The sequence below is a fragment of the Carcharhinus amblyrhynchos genome, chromosome 19, assembly GCF_965287045.1.
Source record: "Carcharhinus amblyrhynchos chromosome 19, sCarAmb.v2.hapA, whole genome shotgun sequence".
NCBI lineage: Eukaryota > Metazoa > Chordata > Chondrichthyes > Carcharhiniformes > Carcharhinidae > Carcharhinus > Carcharhinus amblyrhynchos.
In genome coordinates, this window is record NC_137342.1 from 4482077 (window position 1) to 4508798 (window position 26722).

The window sequence follows — 26722 nt, forward strand, 5'->3', positions numbered from 1 at the left end:
ATGTACTGCTCTATAGCTACTATAGTGAGAGCCCACTCTGCACGCGCAGTGATAAATATTTGAATCTCTCTCTTTGGGGTATCTATCAGATACATAGCTGGAACATTTTGCCTATATTCACAAGGTTGTGGCTTCTTGACGTAACTTACAATTTTAAGTGAATCAAATTTGCCTAATTATGCAGGTGCTCTCAATTCCATTATCAGGCTTTGTTTGTTGGCTAGATATTGAATGAGTGGCACAATGGTTAGCATTGCTGCCTCACAGTGCCAGAGCCAGAGTTCAATTCTGGTGTTGGATAACTGGCAGAGTTTGCACATTTTTCCCATGTCTGCATGGGTTTCCTCCCAGTGCCCTAGTTTCCTCCCATGATCCAAAAATATGCAGGTTAGGTGGATTGACCATGCTAAATTGTGCCTTAGTGTTCCAAAATATGTGGATTAGATGGATTAGCCGCAGTAAATGTGTGTGGTTACAGCGATAGGGTGGTGGAAAGGGCCTAGGTAAGGTACTCTGTCAGAGAATTGGTGCAGACTTGATAGCCAAATGGCCTCCTTCTGCACTATAAGGATTCTATGCCTGGTTTAATTTATTATTGTCACAATGAACACAATACACAGTGAAAAGTATTGTTTTTTGCACTATACAGACAAAGAATACCATACATAGAGAAGGCAAGTAGAGAGTGCAGATGTAGTGTTATAGTCATAGCTAGGTTATAGAGAAAGATCAACTTAATGCAAGGTAGGTCCATTTAAAAGTCTGATGGCAACAGGGAAGAAGCTGTTCTTGAGTCGGTTGGTATGTCCTCAGACTTTTGTATCTTTTTTCTGACGGAAGAAGATGGAAGAGAATATGTCTGGGGTGTATGGGATGCATGATTATGCTGGCTACATTTTTGGGGCAGTGGCAAGTACAGACAGTGTCAGTGGATGGGAGGCTGATTTGAGTGATGAACTGAGCTTTGTTCACGACTTTTGTAGTTTATTGTGGTTTTGGACAGAGCAGGAGTCATACCAAGCTGTGATACATCCAGAAAGAATGCTTTTTGTGGTGCATCTGCAGAAGCTGGTGAGTGTCATAGCGGACATGTCAAAGTTCCTTAGTCTCATAAGAAAGTGGAGGCATTGCTGGGATTTCTTAAGTATAGTGTCGGCATGGAGGGACTAGGACAGGTTGTTGGTAAAGTGGACACCTAAAAACTTGAAGTTCTCGACCATTTCTACTTCGCTGCCATTGATGTAGACAGGGGCCTGTCCTCCATTACGCTTCCTGAAGTTGATAGCTATTTGCTTAGTTTTGTTGAGGGAGAAATTATTGTTGTCGCATCGTTAATCTTGAGGAAGAGATTATTGTCGTTGCATCAGTTCACTAGATTCTCTATCTCATTACTGTACTCTGTCTCATCATTGTTTGAGAACTGACCCACTACGGTAGTGTCATCAGCAAAGTTGAAAATTGAGTTGGAGGGGAATTTGGCCACGCAGTCATAGGTGTATAAGGACTATTGTAAGGGACTGAGGACACAGCCTTGTGGGGCATCAGTGTTGAGGATGATCGTGGAGGAGGTGTTGTAGCCTATCCTTGCTGATTGTGGTCTGTGGGTTAGGAAGGCTAGGATTCAGTCACAGAGGGAAGAGCTGAGCCCCAGGCCATGAAGTTTGGAGATGAGTTTTGTAGGAATAATGGTGTTGAACGCTGAACTGTAGTCAGTAAACAGGATCTGATATAGGTGTCTCTGTTATCTAGGTGTTCCAGGGTTGAGTGCAGGGCCAGGAAGATGGCATCTGCTATGGAGCTGTTACGGCAATGGGGGAATTGTAAATGATCCAGGCAATCTGGGAGGCCGATATTGATTCATGTCATGTCTAACCTTTCGAAGCACTTCATAATGATGGATGTCAGAGCCACGATAATAGTCATTAAGGCACGCTGCTTGGCTCGACCCTATTATATGAATGAATATAGAAGAATATTAAATTACTTCCCTTAGGAACGTATGCTTCCAAAGACTACCTTGCAAAGCTGCCTTTCAGCCTATGTCTTCCTCTTTGTTTTTGACCTCTTGTAGTTTGGAGCTACACCTCAAGAATTATAAATGTGTCTCCAAAGAAACATGATGGTTCAAAACGATGGCTTCAATTGGTTTCAAGGGCAGAATGCGAAATCTGAAATACTGGAAAGTGAAACCTGACTTCTAGGTAGAGAAGGGGGATAACTGATCTAGAGCCCTTGGAAACAAATGTTCAGTTTGTGTTCCTTTCTTACATTTCTGGACCCACCACTGTGTAGCTATTCTTTACAATATAGACATTAGATATCATGGGGATGCTAAGCTTAGACTGTAACAAGCTGTTGTCCCAATATAACTCTCAGCCTATCCGGAGAGCCGGTGGATGTGGTCTTTCTTGATTTTCAGAAGGCGTTTGACAAGGTACCTCACAAGAGGTTATTGCAGAAGGTCAGGGGACATGGAGTTGGGGGTAGGGTGTTAGCGTGGATAGAGGATTGGTTGTCAAATAGGAGGCAGAGAGTGGGGGTCAATGGGTGCTATTCGGATTGGCGGATGGTGACTAGTAGAGTGCCCCAGGGGTCAGTGCTGGGGCCTCAGCTATTTACCATTTATATAGATAATCTGGAGGAGAGAACCGAGTGTAGGGTGTCGAAATTTGCTGATGACACCAAGATTGGTGGAACGGCAAATTGTGCGGAGGGTGTGGAGAGTCTGCAGAAGGATCTAGATAGGCTGGGCGAATGGGCCAGGAAATAGCAAATGGAATTTAATGTTGGCAAGTGCGAGGTGGTCAACTTTGGTAGGAATAATGGTAGGAAGGACTGTTACTTAAGTGGCGAAAAACTGCAGCAGACGACGGTGCAGAGGGACCTCGGGGTCCTTGTGCATGAGTCGCAAAAACCCAGCTTGCAGGTGCAGCAGGTGGTCAGGAAGGCGAATGAGATGCTGGCCTTCATAGCAAGGGGGATTGAATATAAAAGTAGGGAGGTCTTGCTGCAGCTGTATAGGGCATTGGTGAGGCCGCAGCTGGAGTACTGTGTGCAGTTTTGGTCGCTGTACTTACGCAAGGATATTTTGGCCTTGGAGGGAGTGCAGAGGAGGTTTACTAGGCTGATGCCGGAGATGAGGGGGTTGAGCTATGAGGAGAGGCTGAATAAATTAGGCTTGTACTCGTTAGAGTTTAGAAGAATGAGGGGAGATCTCATTGAGACGTATAAGATGATGAATGGGATGGAAAGGATAGAGGTGGAGAGACTCTTCCCGCTCAGAAAGGATAGTAGGACTAGGGGGCACAGCCTCAAGATAAAGGGGGGGTGGTTTAGAACGGAGTTGAGGAGGAACTTCTTCACTCAAAGGGTAGTGAATCTCTGGAATTCTCTGCCCGTTGAAGTGGTGGAGGCTACCTCGCTAAATATTTTTAAGACGCAGGTTGATGGGTTTTTGATAAGAGAGGGGATTAAGGGTTATGGGGAGAGGGCGGGAATGTGGAACTGAGCCACGACAGATCAGCCATGATCTTATTGAATGGCGGGGCAGGCTCGAAGGGCTAGATGGCCTACTCCTGCTCCTATTTCTTATGTTCTTATGTATTGACTTTGCATAAAAATAGAAGGTTCACCTCTCATAGATAAAAGGTCCAAATTGTAATTCAGAAATGCTGTTGTAACTCTTCGTGTGCTGTATAATAGAACAAAAATGTACCTTTGTTCTTATGTTCTTATTCTGTTCTTGCCAGCCAGTGGGCCTCACCACAGGCTTATATTCTTGGCTTGTTTTGAAGCTGTTAGTTGATTTTTTTTTTTACTAATTTGCTCTATTTGGTGTGTTTTATTGCCACTTATCTTTCTTGTTGATCCCAGGCAGAGAAGCAGTCGATTAAACTACAGCAGGAGCGTTTGGAGAAGGAATTGCAGCTAGTTCTTGAACAGAATACCCAGCTGACTACCAAGTTGTACAAGACAGAACGAGAGGTTAATACTTTGACAAGCAAAGTGAGTTATTGACTTGATAAAGAATGTGTGCACCGGATTCATTGGAACTTTATCTAGTTGCGTCAGATCATTGTAGATTTCATCTCACTTGTTGTTTATTGTACAACATTATGTAGCAGTTAGTCATTAACCTCCAAAAAAATGTTATCGAAGTCAGCTTGCATCTGTGACATTCGATTTATTTTCCAGTTTCAATTCCACCCTGTGTTTAAGAACCTGCATGGAAGTGTGATTATATGAAATTTTACAAAATATAACTTTAAATATGAGGTTTAATTTCCTTTGAGGTATTTGATGCACTCTATAACAAGAGTTATGCCAGTTCAAGTTAGGAGAAATTGCATTCTCCACGTCCACATCCATCTTCTATTTTTCCTTCCTCCACTCTGGAGACCACCACCTCATGGTCAAATGTGATTTCATGTGTGCTACATGTCCAGGTTTTCCATGCCTGTATGGATAGAATCAGTAGGCCATTGAACCATGAAGGAAGTCACTGGAGAGTGATTGGGGGTAGTTGGGTTTTGGCAGAGGGGGAACATGGAAACCTTGATTGAGCCCAGCAGTAGCATCTCCATGACCATCCGTGATCAGCTACCTCAGTATAGAGAGAGCTGAAATCTTCACTTCCGTATGGCAGTTCTCCAATAAGTTGCCAATGACTAACTGACCTCTTCAAAATTATGAGAGGCAAAGATAAGGTGGGTAGTCAGGGGCTAATTCTCAGGGTGGAAGGCTCGACTACAGGAGGGCACAGGTTTAAGTTGAGAAGTGCTAAGTTTAGGGGAGATGTGTGGGGAAAGTTTTTCATTCAGGGGGTGGTGGGTGCCTGGAACAGACTGCCGGTGGTGTGATGTGTAGGCATATTAACAATATTCAATCTTGACAGACATGTGAACGGGAAGTGAACAGAGGAATAGAAACTGCATATTGGCGCAGCATTGAACCGAAGGGCCAGTTTCTGTGTGGTTCTTTGTTTTAGGGGCATTTTAGTAAAGTTTTTTTGAACACTGAAGAATTGTAAGTAGTACTATAAACTTTTCAGCATATAAAGAGATTGGAGGACCTAAATTATATTTTTAATCGTTACAGCTTGAAGAATGTAAACACTCTCATAAGCTGGAAGTTACAAACATCAAACTAGAAGCAGCGAGAACCAAAGGGGAAGTTGAGAGAGAAAGAGATAATATGCAAAGCCAAATGAATGGTATATTTACTAATTTCTATTTGATTCACACACTGCTTTTTTTAACCATAGATTTTCTGATGGTAATGTAATAATTGTTTTGCCCACTGGCCTGTAACCTTTGGCTATTTTCAAAATGCAAAAGAAACTTTGGGAGTAAAATTGTGCCTTTGGGCAATAATGTAAACCAACTGATGTTGGTTCAGCTGCCCACTCTACCTCTGTATTAACTTTCAGATTTTGAAGCAATTTTGAGGCAATTTAAAGGAAAGGAAAAGGAAGCAAAAATGTAATGTGTTGAATGTGTTGGGATACAATATAGTTCATGGAGAACAAGGTGGGACAGGATGTAGTTTTGGACGTGGAGAATTTCAGCAGCATAGTGGCTAAGACAGGTATTATTGTGATGCTTGAAGTAAATAGTCTTCGTGATGCAGCTCAATGTTGAAATGTTTAACAACAATGCCAATGTCACCTTCAGCCTGAGACAGTGACCAAGCAGAAGAAGAGTCAGTCTTTTGAACTTTGAGCTGGAGCAACTTATGACTCATTCAAGATTAGTGTTGACTGGCAATTTGACTAAAGTGAAGGAGAGATAGTGCTGAATGCCATCACTATTATTTTTAAAGCGAGCCCGTTGTGCATTGATGAGGTGAATGAGAGGACCAAAGATCCTTGGAGAACTTTGGCAATGACATTACAAGTAAGAGTCCATTACTAACAATGTATTGGTTATGTTCAGTTAGGTGGGACTGGAGTTATTGCAAAAGTTAATCCCTCTCAAATTGCCACAGGTAATTTGCTTGTATTGTCTAAAGCTGCTAAATTGAAAAAGCTGCTAAAAGAGCTAAATTGAAATGACCAAGATTTTAACCAATTCCTATGAATTGGAATTACTGCCATCTATTTGGGAGGGCGAGGTGTTTTGTCTCATTTTAAATTGCTCAGTTAGTGACTTATGAAAAAATAGCTGTTTTAAAACGTACATATTGTTTCTGCAGGATTGCAGTCCGATGTTGAAATTCTCAAGGCCAATATTGAAAGACACAAAGGGCTGTTGACAGAAAAGGAGAGAGAGCTTATACGGAAGGTTCAGGCAGCTAAAGAAGATGATTTCCAGAAACTTACAGCACTCCAAGATGAAAAGTGAGTAATGTTCTGGAAACTTGTACTGATCAATGTCTCTGTTTATATTTACTATTTTTTCAGGTACAAATGGCTTTTTATTGGTTTTCTCACAATCGACCCTCTTATGAAAATACTGGCAATCTGTTGAAAGTAGAGTGTAAGGTTATACTTAATTCCCCGCGCATTCTTTTCAAGAACTTGAACACCTCTCTATTGGTACACAGTGGAAGTTTATCTGAATCCAGTGTGCTTAACCTTGGATGGCTAGTTTTGTGCTATGGTTCTGCACATGCTGAATGCCTAATCTTAACTTTACTGAAATTGACAAGGTTAAGAGACAACTGCACTTCCACATGAGCAAGGTAAACCAGCTGACTTGTATTGTACTTGCGCACTTCCTGCACGTTTGGTGGGGGCTCACGATACAGTCACTGGCAGTCACATGGGTGTATGAGGTGGGAGGAAAGCATTATTTTATACAAAATAAAATATTTACCAGAGTTTTACCCAATCTCCTAATCAACAGTTGTCATATAATGATATACTTTTTCTGAAATGGGCAGGGAAGGGGAGAGGATGCTGAACTTGGAAATGGTTGGGGAGAAGCCTCATAATCAGATCTATTCAAGTCAGTGGAACTGAATGTCAGGTGCTACTTAGAATCCTACAGAGCAGAAAGAGGCCCTTCGGCCTATCGAGTCTGCACCGAACACAATCCCACCCCAACCTTACCCCAATATCCTTATATTATACCCACTAATCCCTCTAACCTACACATCCCTGGACACTAAGGGGCAATTTTTTTTTTAGCATAGCCAATCAACCTAACCTGCACATCTTTGGACTGTGGAGGAAACTGGAGTACCCGGAGGAAACCCATGCAGACACAAGGAGAATGTGCAAACTCCACGCAGACAGTGACCCAAGCCAGGAATCGAACCCAGGACCCTGGAACTGTGAAGCATCAGTGCTAACTTCTGCTGCCTCACAGCTCCAGGGTACTGGGTTCAATTCCTGGCTCGGGTCACTGTCTGTGTGGAGTTTGCACATTCTCCCCGTGTCTGCGTGGGTTTCCTCCGGGTGCTCCGGTTTCCCCTCTCAGTCCAAAGATGTGCAGGTTAGGTTGATTGGCCATGCTAAGAAATCGCTCCTTAGTGTCCAGGGATGCGTAGGTTAGGGATTAGTGGGTATAACATGTAGGGATATGGGGGTAGGGCCTGGGTGGGATTGTGTTCGGTGCAGACTCGATGGGCTGAAGGGCCTCTTTCTGCACTGTAGGGTTCTATGATTCTACTTGTACTGATGCACTGCCACATATGTTTTGTTCCGTCTCTTGTACATGAAACTTCCAATTGCTTCATATGAAATCTAGTGACATGCCCAGTTTGTTCGTGTTGAAAACATAATTAAATTGTTTACTTATTCAAAGGTTAGAGCTAGAGAATAAAGTTGCTGACCTGGAAAGACTAAAGGCTGAGCAGGACATAACGTTTCATTCTGAAAAGGAGCATTTGGAAGAGAAGCTGAAAGTTGTACAGTTAGCAGAGGAAGCGTCCAAGAGGGAGGTCCAGAACCTCAGGTTAGAAATGGAGCGCTAAAACTATACAGTACGGATCTATACTTTCAGTAATTTCACAATGCTTGACTTTGAAATACTTTTGCATCATAAAAACATTTGACGATGTCTTTTTTTATACAAATATTTTTGTGCAATTCTTGAGATGGAAACTATTTGCAAGATTTTTAAAAATTGTGTCTTTTGGGGGAATGTGGGCGAATGTCAGGGCTGAGCAAGGCTGATCCTTCCCACTTTAATCACCCAGCATTGGATACTTCCATTGTTTTATTGCAGTAAAGTGCGTTAAGGTGCGTTAACACAAAAAGGTGTTCCCTTATTTTTTATTCATTAGAGGATGTGGACCTTGCTGATTAGTCCAGCATTTATTGCCCATCCCTAGTTAAGAAAGTGGTGGTGAGCTGCCTTCTTGAACTGCTACAATCTATGGTGTAGGTATATCCACAATGCTGTTAGGGAGAAAGTTCCAGGATATTGACCCAACGACAGTTATGGAACAGTGATTCATTTCCAAGTCAGGATGGTGAGTGGCTTGGAGAGGAACATGGGTGGTATTCCCATATATTTGCTGCTTTGTCCTTCTAGAATATAGTGATCGTGTGTTTGGAAGATGTTGTCTTAGGTGCCTTGGTGAGTTCCTGCAGTAGATGGTATATACTGCTGCAACTGTGTGCCAGTGGTGGAAGTAGTGAATGTTCTTGATTAGGATTATACAGGCTGCTTTGTCATAGATGGTGTTAAGCATCTTGAGTATTGTTGGAGCTGCACTTATCCAGACGAAGGGGGAATATTCCATCAACTCCTGACTTGTGCCTTGAGGACAGGCTTTGGAGAGACAGGATGTGAGTTACTTACTGCAGGTTTCCTAGCCTTTGGCCTGCCTTTGTAGCCACAGTATTTATATGGCTAGTCCAATTCAGTTTCTGGTTAATGGTAACCCCCAGAATGTTGATAGTGGAAGACTAAATGATGGTGATGCCATTGAATGTCAAGGGCAATGGTTAGATTTTCTGTTGTTGGAGATGGTCATTGTCTGGCACTTGTGTGGCATGTATTTTGCTTGCCACTTGTCAGTTCAAGTCTAGATATTGTCCCGGTGTTGCTGCATTTGGACTTAGGCTGCTTCAGATCTGAGGAGCCATGAATGATGTTGAATATTATACAATCATCAGCAAAAATCCCCATTCCTGACCTTATGATGGAAGGTAGATCATTGAAGCAGGTTGTGCATCTTTGAAAATTTCTATTTTCCCACACAAGCTGACCTTGAGCCTGAGCTTCAAGAGAAATTGTCTATTTCAGTTGACTTGTGGCATTGATGCAGTATGCTGTGCCCATCAAACTGCTCAACCAGCAGAGAGAAACTTCAACCCTGTCAGTCAGCTTGAATTAAGCCTGGACCAGTGGATAAAAGGACAGCATGCAAGCAGTTTCCTTTTGGAACTTGTATCAAAAGAAAAGATAAATCTTAATCACTTATCTTCTAATCTTGAATTTGTAAGGAATCATAAATAATCTGCTGTGAGTGCATTATAATATGAGAGCACAAGAAGGAGTAGGAGTAGGCCAAGCCTACTTAAATCTGAACCATCATTTAGTAAAATCATGGCTGGAGGGTGTGGAGAGTCTGCAGAAGGATCTAGATAGGCTGGGCGAATGGGCCAGGAACTGGCAAATGGAATTTAATGTTGGCAAATATGAGGTTGTCCACTTTGGTAGGAATAATGGTAGGAAGGACTATTACTTACGTGGCGAAAAACTGCAGCATGTGACGGTGCAGAGGGACCTTGGGGTCCTTGTGGTGGTCAGGAAGGCAAATGGGATGCTGGCCTTCATAGCGAGGGGGATTGAATATAAAAGTAGGGAGGTCTTGCTGCAACTGTACAGGGCACTGGTGAGGCTGCAGCTGGAGTACTGTGTGCGGTTTTGGTCGCCGCACTTACGCAAGGATATTTTGGCCTTGGAGGGAGTGCAGAGGAGGTTTACGAGGCTGATTCCAGATTTGAGGGGGTTGAACTATGAGGAGAGGCTGAATAAACTAGGCTTGTACTCGTTAGAGTTTAGAAGAATGAGGGGAGATCTCATTGAGACGTATAAGATGTTGAATGGGATGGATAGGATAGAGGTGGAGAGGCTCTTCCCGCTCAGAAAGGACAGGAGGACTAGAGGGCACAGCCTCAAGATAAAGGGGGTGCGGTTTAGAACGGAGTTGAGGAGGAACTTCTTCACTCAAAGGGTGGTGAATCTCTGGAATTCTCTGCCCGTTGAAGTGGTGGAGGCTGCCTCGCTAAATATTTTTAAGACGCGGGTTGATGGGTTTTTGATAGGAGAGGGGATTAAGGGTTATGGGGAGAGGGCGGGAATGTGCAACTGAGCCACGACAGATCAGCCATGTTCTTATTGAATGGCGGGGCAGGCTCGAGGGGCTAGATGGCCTACTCCTGCTCCTATTTCTTATGTTCTTATGAATGACTGCCAAACTCCATTTTCCCACAATTATTTACATTTCATTTGATTCCCTTGATCCACATAAGTCTACCAGTTCTGCCTTGAATATGTTCGTCGGCTGAGCATCCACAGCCCTCTAGGGTTGAGAATTCTGTGAATATCCAATGTGTTGTATTTTAGCTAAATCCAATAAATTGTTTTTATTGAGAAGAGGAGCTGGGGAATATCTTTGTATTCCAGGTGGTGGAGAATGGACCTGATATGGTGCTTTGTGAGGCACAACCAAATGTTAAACCAGTTCCCCACCATAAAAGTTCAATGATGCATCCCTTCAACTGCAGGGAGCAGATCAGAGAGCCATTCGGGGGTGAGAGAGAAGAATGCTTTCAGTAGGGATTAGGGAACAAAGTTGTAAGTGATTGAGCAGATTGGTGGCTGCAGAGATATGGTGAATGAAGGGTCAAAGTCTGGACTGTTTAGACCTTAAAAGTTAATTCATAAGTGACTTGGATGAGAGTTTTTTGCAGCTGGACCCAGAGGGAAGAGAGAAAAGTCAATGTAAGTGGATAGCGAAACCAAGAAGTGGACAAAAATTGGCCTTATCCATGATTGAGACAATGGGAGCGTGTCAAGGGATAGAGATAATTAGATAAAAGGAGACATTTTAGGGAGGATAAGAGGGCAGTGAACTTGGAAGAGATAGCATGATGTGATGGAAGTTGGAATTGTTGAGGATGGGGAATGCTCAGTGGAGAGACTGAGGGAGGAGAGGAGCAAACCTCCAGGTTAGCACTGCTCCCTCACGGTGCCAAGGACCTGGTTCGATTCCCAGCTTGGGTCACACTCTGTGTGAAGTTTGCATGTTCTCCCTCTGTCTGCATGGGTTTTTTTTGGGTGCTTCAGTTTGTTCCCACAGTCCAAAAGATGTGTGGGTTAGGTGCATTGTCCATGCTAAATTCTCCCTCAGTGTACCCGAACAGGTGCTGGAATGTGGTGACTAGGGGATTTTCACAGTAACATCATTGCAGTGTTAATGTAAGCCTACTTATGATCAGTAAATAAATAGAAACCATCTCAGTGAAAAACTCAAATGGTACTTGCATGGTTGGTAGACAACGGGGATTTTAAAGGACAGACAAAAGGGGTGGAATAAGACAAGATGCTGAAAGGGGGAGAAATTGCCGAAAGAGTAGAGGCACACATCAGGATGCAGCCTTGAACCTTTATGGTGGACAATTGGTTTAACATTTGGCTGCATCTCATAAAGCACCATCAGGGCCTTTTTTCCACTACCTGGAATACAAAGATATTCCTCAGCTGCTCAGTAAACAAAGTGATCTGTTGTGCTTTTGATTAAAGGACTTGCATGGAAAGTACTCTTCTAGTGCATTGTAAATTTTGGTGCTGATTTGCTGCTTTATGTTGTAGGTCAAAACTTCAACAGCAAATGCTTCAAACAGAAGAATTTGAAAAAGAGAAGAATGACAGTGCAGAGTTAAGACAGGTACCTCACTAAATCACTCAACAATCCTCTTGATTTAGTTATATTACTGAAGAGACTTCCCAAAATGGGAAAGTTATGGAATGGGAAGAATTCTGTCTGTGATATATATTTGTTCCACCCCATTGTAATATCTGCTACAGAGCCGATTTAAGAACATAAGAAATAGGAGCAGGAGTAGGCCATCTAGCCCTTCAAGCCTGCCCCGCCATTCAGCAAGATCATGGCTGATCTGAAGTGGATCAGTTCCACTTTCCCGCTTTCTCCCCATAACTCTTATTTCTCTTGTCTATCAGAAACCTATCTACCCGTGACTTAAATTTATAATAGCATTTTGCAGAATTTAATTTTAGAATCCTTGCTCATTCTTTCCAATAGCTGCTGAAAGCTTGCAAAATTACTTATGTTAGAACAAATTTCTGATCAGTTACTTTTCAAATCCCGTAATGCATACTTCTTACCGCGTTTAAACCACTTTTTGAACTGTGTGTAATATTTCTTATTGAGACTTTGCTGGAAAAAACCTTTGTAACATGTTGCATGTTGAAAAGTCCCTAAATACAGAGCAATTCTGAACAATAAACATGATCTCAGAAGAGAGTAGGTTGCATTTAAAATTCAATTTCATTTCACTTGGAACCAAGTTATTTGATTTTTCTTTTTCCCAAAAGCAACTTGGTGAACTCCAGATGCAACTTAACACTATTTCACAGTCAGAGAATGATTTACTTGAGACCAATAACAAGCTGCGAGAAATGCTGGAACGTTTAAAAGAGGAAATACGGAATGCAAGAAGCCAAGCAGAGCGGGCACAGCAAGAAGGTGTAAAGTAAGCAGCTATTTCTTGTGACATATTCTAACCGTTAAGTTGCACATTTGGTATCTTTCCCTGTTTACTGTAGTAAATGTGGAACTGACTTCTCTACACAAAGCCTTTTTAAGTTAATAGCTGGAACACTTGCCCCAGTCAGGTGTAGCAGTGAATAAGTGTGGTGGTGTTCTCTGGATGCATGAAGACTATCATTGTAGTGCTTTCTGCTACTCAATTACATCATTGCCTTGGGCACTGACAACAATAAATTGTATTAGAATACTGGATACAATTTAATTACTGCCTATCTTTTAATAGTTTGGAATGTAGTCACAATATGAATTACGCTACTTGAGGAGAGTGTTATGTATTCTCTGACCATGTTATCTTTCTTCCCTCAAAGTTTGTCTGAATTATTAAGAGCTTTAAGGAAGAGTACTTCCGAAAAAGTACATGACAACTGCAGCATGTTTGATACCTTGGGATTTCAAAGGGGAAAAACAAATGTGATTCTTCATATTCTTTAATATTCATATGTAATTCCATTTAAAGATGTCTTTTTTAGTACTGACTTAATTCTGTCATTGTATAGAATGCACATGTGTCAATCATTGAATTAATAAGATGGGGAGAGTCAATAAGAATGCAGAGTTCCCTTGCATCTAGTTCTAGCAGTTTCCCCTAATAATTTCACCTGTTATTACTGAAGTCCCTTGCCTTCACTCCCCCCATCCCAGTAGCTCAAAGCACTTGGTACAGTTCAGTGTTCAGTGACCATGTGATAAAAATGCACATGTATTCGCATGTTCTGTTCTCAGGAAAGAAGAGCAGTACAATGCCTACAGTGCAGAATGAGGTCATTCAACCAATCAAATCTGCACTGACTCCCTGAAGTTCTGTTTATATAGCATTTTTCATATCAGGATGTTCCCAAGTTTACCTTAAAACCAAATAAAAATTTTCATAAGTGTAGTCATTGTCACACTACTATGGATATCTATTGGAAATGTTTATTGGCACCAAATTAAGGCAGCAAAAAGATCGACCTTAAATAGTAATTGGTGGGAGAACATAGCTACAAAGTCAGGCTCCAGTGGCCCCCTTCCCCCTTGCTTGTTGTTGAATTGCCAGCTGTTTTTTTTTAAGGCGCACAAACATCATTGGTTGTCTTCTTTCACTTCTGTTTTTCCATTATTGCACTTCCACTTAACTGCAAAATCTGTTCAGTGATCCACAAGTGTCAGAGTTGCATATTTCGGACTCCCTTGCACATTTTCACACCCACCCACGATTATGTTAAAAAAGGGTGTATGAGCTTAACAATGAAGCTGATTTTGGTTTCAGGAAACCACAAAACAGCTAACTGGAAGCAAAGGGTGAAATCTATGCCGTGGCATTATGCTTTTTTTTAATTGCAGTAAACTCACTTGATTTTTTGAGTCTTTATTTACTCACTCAATGAGAAGTAATATGTTGCTAACCGTAATTTTGTTTTGTCACTATGCATCAAAGGGATCATCTATAATGGACTGCAGTACTTAAAGTATAATGACTGTAAAATATTTAAATGATGGATTTTTCTTCTGGTTGAATCATTAAAGCAGGTCCTGTCTGCCAGTTTGCGGAGATGTAAAACCCTCCCAACGCTATGTTGAAAATAAAAGCAGGGGGTTATTCCCTGTGTCCTAGCCTTAACCAGCACCAAAACTGCAATATCCAGTCATTTTTCCATTACCAATTGCAGGAACTTGTTGTATGAAACTGGCTGCTGCGTTTCCTGCATTGCAGTGACTACACTTGAAAATTCTTTCTTCATTGACTGTACAGTGCTTTGGTACGCCTGTGATTGTGAACAGTGCTAAATAAATGCAAATTTATTTTTTACTGACAGAACAAAGTAGTTTCTTAGTCCAGCTGATTTTCTTTAAAGTTTTACTTTGTAAACATTTGTGCTGTACAGTAACCCTCCAAATGGGACAGTTGGATTACCTATATATTATTTTGTACAGACTGGTGGAGGACAGGCGCGTAGAGTGGGCGGAAGAGAGACGTGAGTTACAGAATCGTAATGCAGAGCTGGAGGAGAAGTACTGCCAGGCCAAAGATCGACTGCAGCGTGCTGCTTTAGCTCAAAAGAAGGTCTTGTACATTCCTTTAATCACCACAAATTTGTATGAAATCCACCCTTGCCACAGAAATTCTGGGGACGATTTTACCATTGCGTTGTGCCCATTTTTGGGTGTGACATGGTGGTAAAGTCAGCTGCAGAGCATTTAGCGCGACCGGTGCCATTTATAGCGCCCCTTTTCCGGTGCGGTCAGCCTGTGCTGGAAATGGTAGGTTAATATATGGAAATGTATTATAATGCTGTTTTAATCTGCTTGGTGAGCTCAGCACTTAGTCATCCAGCCCCCCTGGTGGGGCCTGTGGGGAGGGGGTTAATGGGCTAGAGCTAATTGGGGAGGGGGCCTGCTGGCATTCTGCAGTGATTGGTGGGGGTGGAGGGAGGGAGAGGAGGCCCAATGCCACTCTGCAGCAATCAACTGGGGGAGAGTGGTGTGTCCGTGATTGATGGGGAAGGAGGGGGGGGCGCGGTGGGGGTCAGCGGAAGCTATATCTTGGGCCCCGGGCCTCTACGATTGCAGGGAGGGAAGCTGTTTCAGACTGCCTGCCCTAGCAGGAGCCTGATAGTTCTCTGTTTTCTGTCAGATCTCTGCTATGCTAATGCACATGTGCAGCTTCAGAGGCCTGTACATGCGCACTACCTCCCTCTGCAGAGTTTCGGGTGCATTAGGCCCCATCCACAGGCTTCTGCAGAGAGCTACAGACTTGCTGATATTTTTTCAGGTAGAGTGTGTATGGGGGACCTGCAAACGTCCAGAAAGTAGATCTGAAACACTCCCAGTTTCAAGTCCGCCCAGCACTTAGAATAAAAATGGTAAAATAGCGGCCTCTATCTCTCCTTGTTTCTATTTTTACAGAGGAAAACACTGAATGAAAGTAAGCAGAAAAGATTACAGGAAAAAGTACAATTGCTGGAGGCAAAGAAAGAAGAACTAGAAATTGAGAAGCACACATACAAGTAAGTTAGGGTGGAATTCTCTCAACCAACCCGCGGAGGGTGTGGGTGGCAGTTGGGCACGGTGAATCTGACAGGGGGCAACAAAACGCACCAGCATAAAATCACATTGCAATTCCCCCAGTGGTAAGTTAATGTCCGGGTTTCTCTTCCTGCTGGCAGGTGGGCAAACACCTTCATATGAATGCTCATTAAAACAGTTGCTTGCGGCATCCCATCAGGCCTTCCAATCTCGTGTCACACCCAGTTGGAATTTACGCCAGCATCAAACTGATCACTAACAAGTGGCATGCACATTATGATCCTTAATTCACTAGAGATTTTGAGGTGATTGCAACAACTGAGTCGGAGCAGCACAGTGGCCGGGGTTGGTGAGTGTAGAGGTCCCCCCTCCCAGCAGTGCCACACACCAGTGTCTATCTGTACAGAACTGGGATGTGGGGCCCATGCTGCCACTGTAACAAAGGTCTTAAGTTTATTTGGGGATGAAGTGCAATGTGAGACTAGGGGTTCTGGCCTAAAGAAGATAAGGGGTGGCAATGTGGAAGAAGGGTGAGGGGAGGGGTGGGAGGACAAGGAGGTGGATGAGGATGATGAACAATGAAAGGCAGAGAGAAGATTGGATTCCAACAAGCCAGCATGAAAAGCTTCCAAACATAGAAACACACATAGAAAGAAGCAGTAACAATTCTTACAACACCAGGTTAAAGTCCAGCAGGTTATTTGGTAGGATGAGCTTTCGGAGCGATGCTCCTTCAAGAGGTGAGGAAGTAATATAGGAGCAGCGCCCACCTGATGAAGGAGCAGCGCTCCGAAAGCTCATGCTACCAAATAACCGGTGGAGAGGGGGGCTGGTGGTGTTGAGATGGCGATGCGGGCTTGTTGGGCCGAAGGGCCTGTTTCCCGGGCTGATTTTGTTCTTTGTTCTTTTGACTTCAGCCTGGTGTTGTGAGACTTCTTACTGTGTGCACCCCAGTTCAATGCCAGCATCTCCACATCATAGAAAGAAGCAGGAGTAGGCCATTTGGCCTTTCAAGCCTGCTCCGCCATTCACTATGATCATGGCTAATCAACATCCTGATCCCGCCTTTCCCCCATCTCCATATCCTTTGATCCCCTTAGCCTCAAGAGCTATATCCAGTTCCTTGAAATTACATAACGTTTTGGCTTCAATTACTTTCTGTGACAGTGAATTCCACAGATTCACCATTCTGTTGATGAAAATGTCTCCTCACCTCAGTCCTGAAAGGTTTACCTCCTATCCTCAAACTGTGACCCCTAGTTCTGGACTCTCTACCATCGGGAAATTCCTGCCTGATCCGTTAGCTTCTATGAGATCCCCACTCATTGTTATAAACTCCAGTGAATATAATCCTAAACAATTTAATCTTTCCCCATATGACAGTTCTACCTTCCCAGGAATCAGCCTGGTAAATCTTTGCTACGCTCCCTCTATAGCAAGAATATGCTTCCCCAGGTAAGGACATCAAAAACTGCACACCAATGCCCTATACAATTGCAGTAAAAAATGCCTACACCTATACACAAATCCTCTCACTATGAAGGCCAACATATCATTTGCCTTCTTTATTGCCTGTCATACCTGCACGCTTACTTTTAGTGACTGATGCAGTAGGACACCAAGGAGTCTTGCTGAGTATCCACCTCTCTCAATTTACACCCATTCAAGTAATCATCTGTCATCTTAATTTTGCTACCAACCCCATATTTATCCACATTATACTGCATCTGCCATGCATATGCCCGCTCTCTTAGCCTGTCCCATTCATGCTGCAGTATTCCTGCATTCTCCTCGCAGCTCACCTTCCCACCTAACGTTGTATCTTCTGCAGAATTAGAGAAAATACATTTAATTCCCTCGTCAATTAATATATAATATAGCTGTCCCTCAAGGCTCACCGAGAGCCCTGAACCTTGTCCCACCCCAAGCCTTGCCCTCCCTTTATCCTCCATCCCTAGAATACTGACTCCCACAGGCCCCTGTGCCTCGCCCTCCCGAGGGGCCCGAGCCTCCCATTCCTTTTTATCCTCCTCTCCTAGAAGAGTGTTTCTCACAGGTTAGGTGCTCTCCGCTCCCCAAAGTAGCAAGGGGGTTAAATGGATAACCACATTGTTTACTGTAAAGGGGATGGATGAAGACTCCAGATATAGTGCTTAGAGGTCCAAGTGGGACATTGGTGTCTCACAGGTGATGGGTTCAGTTGGCAAGAGGGGCGGGGGGCTGGGGGTGGGGGTGTGGTGGGGTGGGGTGGGGGTGATGATTGGATCAAAGGACAGACTTCTTGAAACCGGGGACTGGAGAGAATGATATGAGTGTGCTAGACTAATGTTTAAACATGGCGCTGGGACATTCCAACCAGCAGCTGAGGACCAGTGGATGAATCAGTTGTCGGCTGCCAAGACTGATGGACGGGAACTCACTTGTACATAATTAACAAGCTTCCAATCGCTGATTCTGGTGCGGGATCCTGCTCCCCTGATTGGCTGAACAGGTGTTGCTGGAGCCATAAGAACAGACTTTTATGAATAGTGTTCCATACTTCCACTCACCTTTTTGTGAAAAAATGCTTGAAATTTGTCTTCAGAATGAGCGAGCTCTAATTGTAAGATTATGCTCCCTCATTCTTGATTCATCCATGGAAGTTAAATTTTAAGTTTATTTATTAGTGTCACAAGTAGGCTTAATCCTGGTGCAGTGAGGCAGCAGAATTGTGCTGTTCTAGTGTATTAATCTTTATAAAATCCTTCCAACATCGTAAGTATCTCAATTAACCCCTCAAAATTCTATATTCTGAAGCTCTGGTGGCCGTTCTGCTTTTATATATTTAATACTTTGTGTGACTCATATAGATTTAATAGTTTGGCTATACAGCCCACAGAACCGGAGATGAGATTCTCAGTAAAAAATCTGGTTCTCAGTTCCTCTATATGCTTCTGCTTGCAGCGGAATTTCCTTCACCCAGTGACCATAACTTTCTGCTCAAAGTCAAAAGAAACTTGGATTGTTTTAAAAAAGAGGAAGCGGCAGAAACTGGGTTGTGGAATACAGTTGATCAGTGTTTCAGCTGTAGAGGAAGAGAAAGGTGTAAGTGGATCATGGATTGTGAAGTGGGGTAAAATGGTGTTGGCAAAGAATTGGATTTGAGATTGAAAATTGATCTCATTGTCAAACATTGCTGAGGATCTGCAATGCTGGCTTTTTCAGCCAGGACAGTCAATCAGGCAGGCTAGGGTCAGTTTGTGGTACAGAAAGGTTGCGTAATGCTGATCAGGATGTCGGATAGAAGGACAGGAAATCTGGAGTTTATGGTGGTTAAAGAGAGAGTAGCATTTGTTGCTGTCATAATGCTTGTGGAAACTGAACTCATGCTTATGGATGATCATCTGAAATAGCATCTACATAACGCATTGGCCAGCACTAAGGATAGAACCCTGAAGCACAGTGAAGGTACTGTTATGGCTATGGTAAGGAGAGAATGAAAGGATTTTCATTTCTGTTCACACTTCAGGATGTCCCAACCTACTCTGCAGCCAGAGAAACGTTTTTGAAATGTAATCTATTATAATGTAGGGAAGAGATTGCAAAGAGGGGCACTGCTTACGCAGGATGGGGCAAATGCAACTGCAAGACCGCAGTACCAATGATAATGCCAGTGACAATGGTGAAAAGTAAATTGGTCAACAGTAGCAAAAACACCAAAAAGGCAGCAAATTTCAGTCACAAGGGTGCAGGGTGATTTTATTGACTGTGACAAGCTGAAGAATCTGGTTCTAGAGGAATTTAAATGGTGGCTGATAGGGAAAAATTTAGTTGGATGACAATGATATATTCAATAATGTTGGGGGAATAAAAGAGCAGATTACAAATAACATTGGTGACATTCAAGGGTGAACATTTCCAGATGGATCAGTGTTAGTTTTGTATGGGTTAGAAACATCAAAAGTCATGGTGAGATTGGTAGCAACAGCAAGAATGAAAAGGAGGTATAAATAATTCGGACCTAGATTGAAAGGGAGCTCGCGGGTGGGTGGTCGTGTGTGCAAGATTGGGGAAACGTGATTGAATATGTGGCAGAAATGAGTTTGATTGATGGATGGGGGGTGGTGGGTAAAAGACACAAAGTTTTGAAATGCAGTTGGGTAGGAGATTGATGGGAGAAAGAAAGGAGAGGGACCAGATAAATATGTGCATCAACAGTGAAGGTAGCAGGACAAGTTGAGAAAGCAGTTAGTAAAGCATACAGTATCTTGGGTTTTATTAATAAGCGCATAGAATACAAGGACAAGGAGCATATGCTGGGCTTGTGTGAATCACTAGTTTGGCCTCAGCTGGAGTATTGCATGCAGTTCTGGTTGTCACATTTTAGGAAGTATGTGAGGGGAGAGTGAAGAAAAGATTCACGAGAATGACTCCAGGGATGATAAACATCAGTTATGAAGACACATTGGAGAAGTTAAGACTGTTTCCCTTGGTGAAAAAATGGTTGAGAGGAGTTTTGATAGTGGTATTTAAAGGCAAGAGGGACCTGGCTGAGGTAGTTAAGGAAGTAAACTGTTTCTACTCTGAAACGGTCAAGAAACATTCAAAAGGGAATTAGACTTATCTGAAAAGGAAGAGTGTGCTGAGTTACACAAAGTATTGAGTATAAGAGTTGGAATGTTATGGTGAGGTTGTATAAGACATTGATGAGGCTGAATTTAGAGTATTGTGTGCAGTTTTGGTCACCTAATTACAGGAAGGATATTAATAAGGTTGAAAGAGTGTCGAGAAGGTTTACAAGGATGTTGCTGGGACTTGAGAAACTGAGTTACAGAGAAAGGTTGAATAGGTTAGGACTTTATTCCCTGGAGCGTAAAAGAATGAGGGGAGATTTGATAAAGAAAGGAAGGATAGACGATGAATCTAGGCTAAAGCTAAATATAAAAAAGGATAGTAAGAATTTTTATAAATATATAGAAAGGAGGAGGCTGGCTAGGGTGAATGTTGGACCCTTAGAGGATAAGAGGGGGGATTTAGTGGTGGGGGATGAGGAAATGGCTGAGGCCTTGAATAACTTTTTTGCTTCGGTCTTCACGGAGGAGGACGCGAATAGTTTGCCGGGTGTTAACGATGGAAAGATGGTAGGAGTGGAGGGCCTGAATGAGATCATTGTTACTAGAGAGGTAGTGCTCGACAGACTAGAGGGACTGATGGTGGACAAGTCCCCAGGACCGGATGGAATGCATCCAAGGGTTCTGAAGGAAATGGCGGAGGTGATAGTGGATGCCTTAGTGATTATTTTCCAAACCTTGCTGGATTCCGGGGAAGTGCCGGAAGATTGGAAAACAGCTAATGTTAAGCCACTATTTAAAAGGATGGCAGGCAAAAGGCAGGGAATTATAGGCCGGTTAGTTTAACGTCTGTTGTAGGAAAAATGCTTGAATCCGTCATCAAAGAGGAAGTCGCGAGGCATCTTGAGAAGAATTGTTTGATAGAGCAGACGCAGCACGGATTCATTAAGGGGAAGTCGTGTCTGACGAATTTATTGGAATTCTATGAGGATGTGTCTAGTGTGGTGGATAGAGGGGAACCGGTGGATGTGGTGTTTCTCGATTTTCAGAAGGTGTTTGATAAGGTGCCGCACAAAAGGTTGCTACAGAAGGTTAGGGGGCATGGAGTTGGGGGTAAGGTGTTAGCGTGGATAGGGGATTGGCTGTCAAATAGGAGGCAGAGAGTGGGTGTCAATGGGTGCTATTCAGATTGGCGGTTGGTGACTAGTGGAATGCCCCAAGGATCGGTGCTGGGGCCTCAGCTATTTACCATTTATATAGATGATCTGGAGGAGGGAGCCGAGTGTAAGGTGGCGAAATTTGCTGATGACACAAAGATAAGTGGAACAGCGAATTGTGCGGAGGGTGTAGAAAGTCTGCAGAGGGATCTAGGTAGGCTGAGCGAGTGGGCGAGGACCTGGCAGATGGAATACAATGTTGGCAAGTGTAAGGTTATCTACTTTGGTAGGAATAATAGTAGGAAGGACTACTTACAGGGCGAAAAGCTGCAGCATGCTACGGTGCAGAGGGACCTGGAGGTCCTTGTGCATGAGTCGCAAAAACCCAGCCTACAGGTGCAGCAGGTGGTCAGGAAGGCAAATGGGATGCTGGCCTTCATAGCGAGGGGGATTGAATATAAAATTAGGGAGGTCTTGCTGCAACTGTACAGGGCACTGATGAGGCCGCAGCTGGAGTACTGTGTGCAGTTTTGGTCGCCGCACTTGCGCAAGGATATTTTGGCCTTGGAGGGAGTGCAGAGGAGGTTTACTAGGCTGATACTGGAGTTGAGGGGGTTGAACTATGAAGAGAGGCTGAATAGACTGGGCTTGCACTCGTTAGAGTTTAGAAGGATGAGGGGGGATCTTATTGAGACGTATAAGATGATGAAGGGGATGGATAGGGTAGAGTTAGAGAGATTCTTCCCGCTCAGAAAGGACTGCAGGACAAGAGGGCACAGCCTCAAGGTAAGGGGGGTGGGGGGCAGTTTAGAACAGAGTTGAGGAGGAACTTCTTCACTCAAAGGGTGGTGAATCTCTGGAATTCTCTGCCCATTGAAGTGGTGGAGGCTACCTCGCTAAATATATTTAAGATGCGGGTAGATAGGTTTTTGGTAGGCAAGGGGATTAAGGGTTATGGGGAGAAAACGGGAAGGTGGAACTGAGCCACTTCAGATCAGCCATGATCTTATTGAATGGCGGGGCAGGCTTGAGGGGCTAGATGGCCTACTCCTGCTCCTATTTCTTATGTTCTTATGATAGAGGTGTATAAAATTATGATGGGTATAGATAGAGTGAATGCAAGCAGGCTTTTTCCACTGAGGCTAAGGGAGAAAAAAACTAGAGGACATGGGTTAAGGGTGAAGGGGGAAAAGTTTAAAGGGAATACTAGGGGGGCTTCTTCACACAGAGAGTGGTGGGAGTGTGGAATGAGCTGCCAGATGAAGTGGTGAAAGCGGGCTCACTTTTAACATTTAAGAAAAACTTGGACAGGTACATGGATGAGAGGGGTGTGGAGGGAAATGGTCCAGGTGCAGGTCAGTGGGAGTAGGCAGAGAAATGGTTTGGCGTAGCCAAGAAGGGCCAGGAGGCCTGTTTCTGTGCTGTAATGTTCTATGATTCTCAGCAGGGGAATGGCACTGGGTGAGCTGCTTATTTGGGAGCGCTGGTGTAAACACAGTGGGGTCAATGGCCTCCTTCTGCACTGTAATACTTCTGTGTGAGGCAAAGCAGCCAAGGAATAGCCTTGATTGAAAGGAAAAGGTCTGTGAGTTTTCCTGCATAGAATCAGAGATAATAGAGGCAGAAGGTTTGCTTTGAAGAGGGGAGCTATGGATTTCCGTCCGGAATATTCCTGAAGTAATAGGATTTGGTCATGGAGAGGGTGAGATTGAACTGCCTGAAGTGCTCAAGCCAGATCTTGTATTAGCTAAGCAGATTGGTTAGATAGCAGGTAGTCTGTGGACTACTGTGAAGGTAGGTGTTGGGGTATAGTGAGAGTGGGAGGTGGTGAGGCCATTACTTTGCTGGGAGAGGCAAGATAACCACTGAGTTGAACAGAGATGTAGTGTAGCTGACAGGCCAGAGAGTTAAGAAGTGCAGATAATGGAGTTAGAGCTAGTTTTTTGCTTTCAGACCCAATGAAATTATGATAGGCGGCGTGACATTGCAAACTGATGGAGATGGCCCATGTAACTACTTCCAAACCATGCACTTTACACAGTTCAAAAGTGAGACAATGTTCCAAATATTCTTTCTCCACAGATAGTCATGAAAGACTTGGAATAAACTACAAAATGTAATGATGTATTAATGCTGACTCAGGGAATTAAAACATTTACAACTTTCTATTGACATTTCTACATTTCTTCAGAAAACTGTTTTCTCCCTGTGTTCTGGTTGTTTGTATGAGCATTACAAGTCTCAGTAATAACAGTGTGGAATAAATCTAGACTTTTGTGTGGATGGGACATAGAAGCTATAATCTGTTGGACACCATGTTCAACCTTTTGAATTATCACCTCTTTTTTCAGACAAAATGTTCCTTATGAAAATCATATGAGGCTTCAGAAAAGATTAAAGGATTTACAGCGTAGACACAATGAATTCCGAAGACTCATCTTAGGACCAAATTTTTCAACTACTGGTTTGTGTAATTCGACTAATTTTCTATCATCTACTTTGGTCCAAGGCACAGAAGCATCATTCATAAATATTCAGGTACCTAATTCTAAAAATTACCAATTGTAATTTTGTATTGAATTAATTTAGAATCATAGAATCCATACAGTGCAGAAGCAGGCCATTTGACCCATCAAGTCTGTACCGAGTCTGAAAGAGCATCTTACTCATTGCTTGTTGTAATCACATTGTCAGCTCTGCTATGAGAGGAGCTTTGTCTGAACATCACTAGTTTTATAGTTTAGATCATTTTGGCAAACTCTTCGAGCAAAAAGAAACATTTCGGAAAAGAACTGAAAATTGGGACTAATTGGCTTTCAAAGAGCTAGCACAGATGTGATGGGCTGAATTTCTTACCTCTGTGCTGAGTGATCCTATGAAAAAGTACCCCTTAAATTAAAAGCAAAGGGTAAGCTTCCACATATACACCAATGTACAAGGTGCAACAACTTACCTTTATGCTTCTTTCTTTTGATGCTAAGAGGGTAAATACCCAGCGGTTGTCCAATTTTAAGCAATTGAATTAATTTCTTTTCATCAGTCAAAGTTATCCTCCTAAGCTTTGGTAGCTTCTGGCCTTCACTCTAACAAACCTCCTCGGCTGCCATTTTAGGCTAAACCCATAACTATGGGATCTCAAGTACTTCTCAACAATGAACTGAGCACCCTTCCCCATTCCCTTCCATTACCAAGGCCACTTTTCTCTATCTCTAAAACATTTCTTCCACTGTTGTGGAAAACCTAATCTGCACATTGCTGCCCTGGACTCAATGCCTTTCTAGCCACATCTCTTGACTACATCCTGCACAGATTGCAAGTCATTTAGAAAACAGTCTTGCAATTCCTTCCTGCACTGCCATCATTACCCTCTTTATCACCATCCTAGCAGAAAGGAAGATGCTGTCCTTGTTGGAGGTCAGTCATCTCAGTCTCAACAGCACTGCAGGAGTTCCTCAGGATAGTGTCCAAGGCCTAATCATCTGCACAGTAGGGTTTCTATGATCTTCAGCTGCTTCATCAATGACCTTCCTTCCTTCATAAGATCAGAAGTGGGTGGTGATATTCACTGATGATTGCACAATGTTCAGCACCACTTGCGACTCGTTAGATACGTATCCATATGCAGCAAGACCTGGATAACATTCAGGCTTGGGTTAATAAGTGACAAGTAACACAATATCATATAAGTGCTAGGCAAGGACCATCTCCAATGTGAGACAATCTCCATTCTCTCTCATTGAATCTCCAATTATTAACATCTTGGGGATTACCATTGAAGACACACTGAACTATGAGAGTAGGTTAGAGCTGGGAATTCTGCAGAAAGTAACTTACCTCCTGACTTCCCAAAGCTTCATAGAACATTTGGGTGGCACGGTAGCACAATGGTTAGCACTGCTGCTTCACAGCTCCAGGGTCCTGGGTTCAATTCCTGGCTCGGGTCACTGTCTGTGTGGAGTTTGCACATTCTCCTCGTGTCTGCATGGGTTTCCACTGGGTGCTCTGGTTTCGTCCCACAGTCCAAAGATGTGCGGGTTAGGTTGATTGGCCATGCTAAGAAATTGCCCCTTAGTGTCCAGGGATGCATAGGTTAGAGAGATTAGTGGGTATAATACATAGGGATATGGGGTATGGCCTGGGTGGGCTTGTGTTCGGTGCAGACTCGATGGGCCGAAGGGCCTCTTTCTGCACTATAGGGTTCTATGATTCTATCTATGATAGAACATTACAGCGCAGTACAGGCCCTTCAGCCCTCGATGTTGCGCCGACCTGTGAAACAAATCTAAAGCCCATCTAACCTACACCAATATCGTCCATATGCTTACCCATTGACCCTTCAAATGCCCTTATTGTTGATGAGTCCACTACTATTGCAGGAAGGGAATTCCACACCCTTTCTACTCTGAGTAAAGAATCTACCTTTGACATCTGTCCTATATCTATCACCCCTCAATTAAAGCTATGTCCCCTCGTACTAGCCATCACTATCCGAGGAAAAAGATTCACACTGTCCACCCTATCTAATCCTCTGATCATCTTATATGCCTCCATTAAGTCACCTCTTAACCTTATTCTCTCTAATGAAAACATCAGTACTGAAGTTTCAGTAAGAAGTTTGACAAAGTCCCTTATGGTAGGTTGGTAGAAAAGATTAAGGCTCATGGGATACAAGGCCAGGTATCTAGATGGGTTGCGAACTGGCTTGCTAAGAGGAGACAGAGAGTAGTAGTGGAGGGGTCCTTTTCTAGCTGGAGGTCTGTCACTAGTGGTGTGCTGCAGGGCTCAGTACTGAGACCTTTTCTCTTTGTAGTATATATAAATGACTTGTAAGTGGTGTGATCAGCAAATTTGCAGATGACACTAAAATGGCTGGATTGCTGGGCAGTGAGGAGCAGTGTCTGGCAATACAACGGGATATTGATAGGCTGGTATATTGGGCAGATATATGGCAAATGGACTTCAATCCTGATAAATGTGAGGTGATGCATTTTGGCCGGAATAACGTAGGGGGGAATTATATGATAAAGGGTAAGCCTATAAAGAGTATAGAAACGCAGCGGGACCTGGGGGTGCAAGTGCACAAGTCTTTGAAGGTGGCAGTACAAGTGGAGAAGGTTGTGAAGAAAGCCTATGGTATGTTAGCCTTTATAGGAAGAGGTATGGCATATAAGAGCTGGAGTCTAATGTTGCAGTTGTGTAGAACGTTGGTTAGGCCGCATTTAGAGTACTGCGTCCAGTTCTGGTCGCCTTACTACCGGA

General features: G+C 43.3%; 1 protein-coding gene across 2 annotated transcripts in view; it reads left to right on the forward strand.

The window, feature by feature from the left end:
- Positions 1-26722, forward strand: part of cep83 (centrosomal protein 83) — a 66220-nt gene that overhangs the window by 26557 nt on the left and 12941 nt on the right. For both annotated transcript variants that reach the window (XM_080207163.1, XM_080207164.1), the window contains 9 exons: positions 3874-4005; positions 5098-5212; positions 6193-6337; positions 7749-7898; positions 11772-11847; positions 12516-12673; positions 14665-14794; positions 15637-15737; positions 23815-24001. In XM_080207163.1, coding sequence (XP_080063289.1) covers positions 3874-4005; positions 5098-5212; positions 6193-6337; positions 7749-7898; positions 11772-11847; positions 12516-12673; positions 14665-14794; positions 15637-15737; positions 23815-24001 — 1194 coding nt within the window. The remainder of the gene's footprint in view (positions 1-3873; positions 4006-5097; positions 5213-6192; positions 6338-7748; positions 7899-11771; positions 11848-12515; positions 12674-14664; positions 14795-15636; positions 15738-23814; positions 24002-26722) is intronic.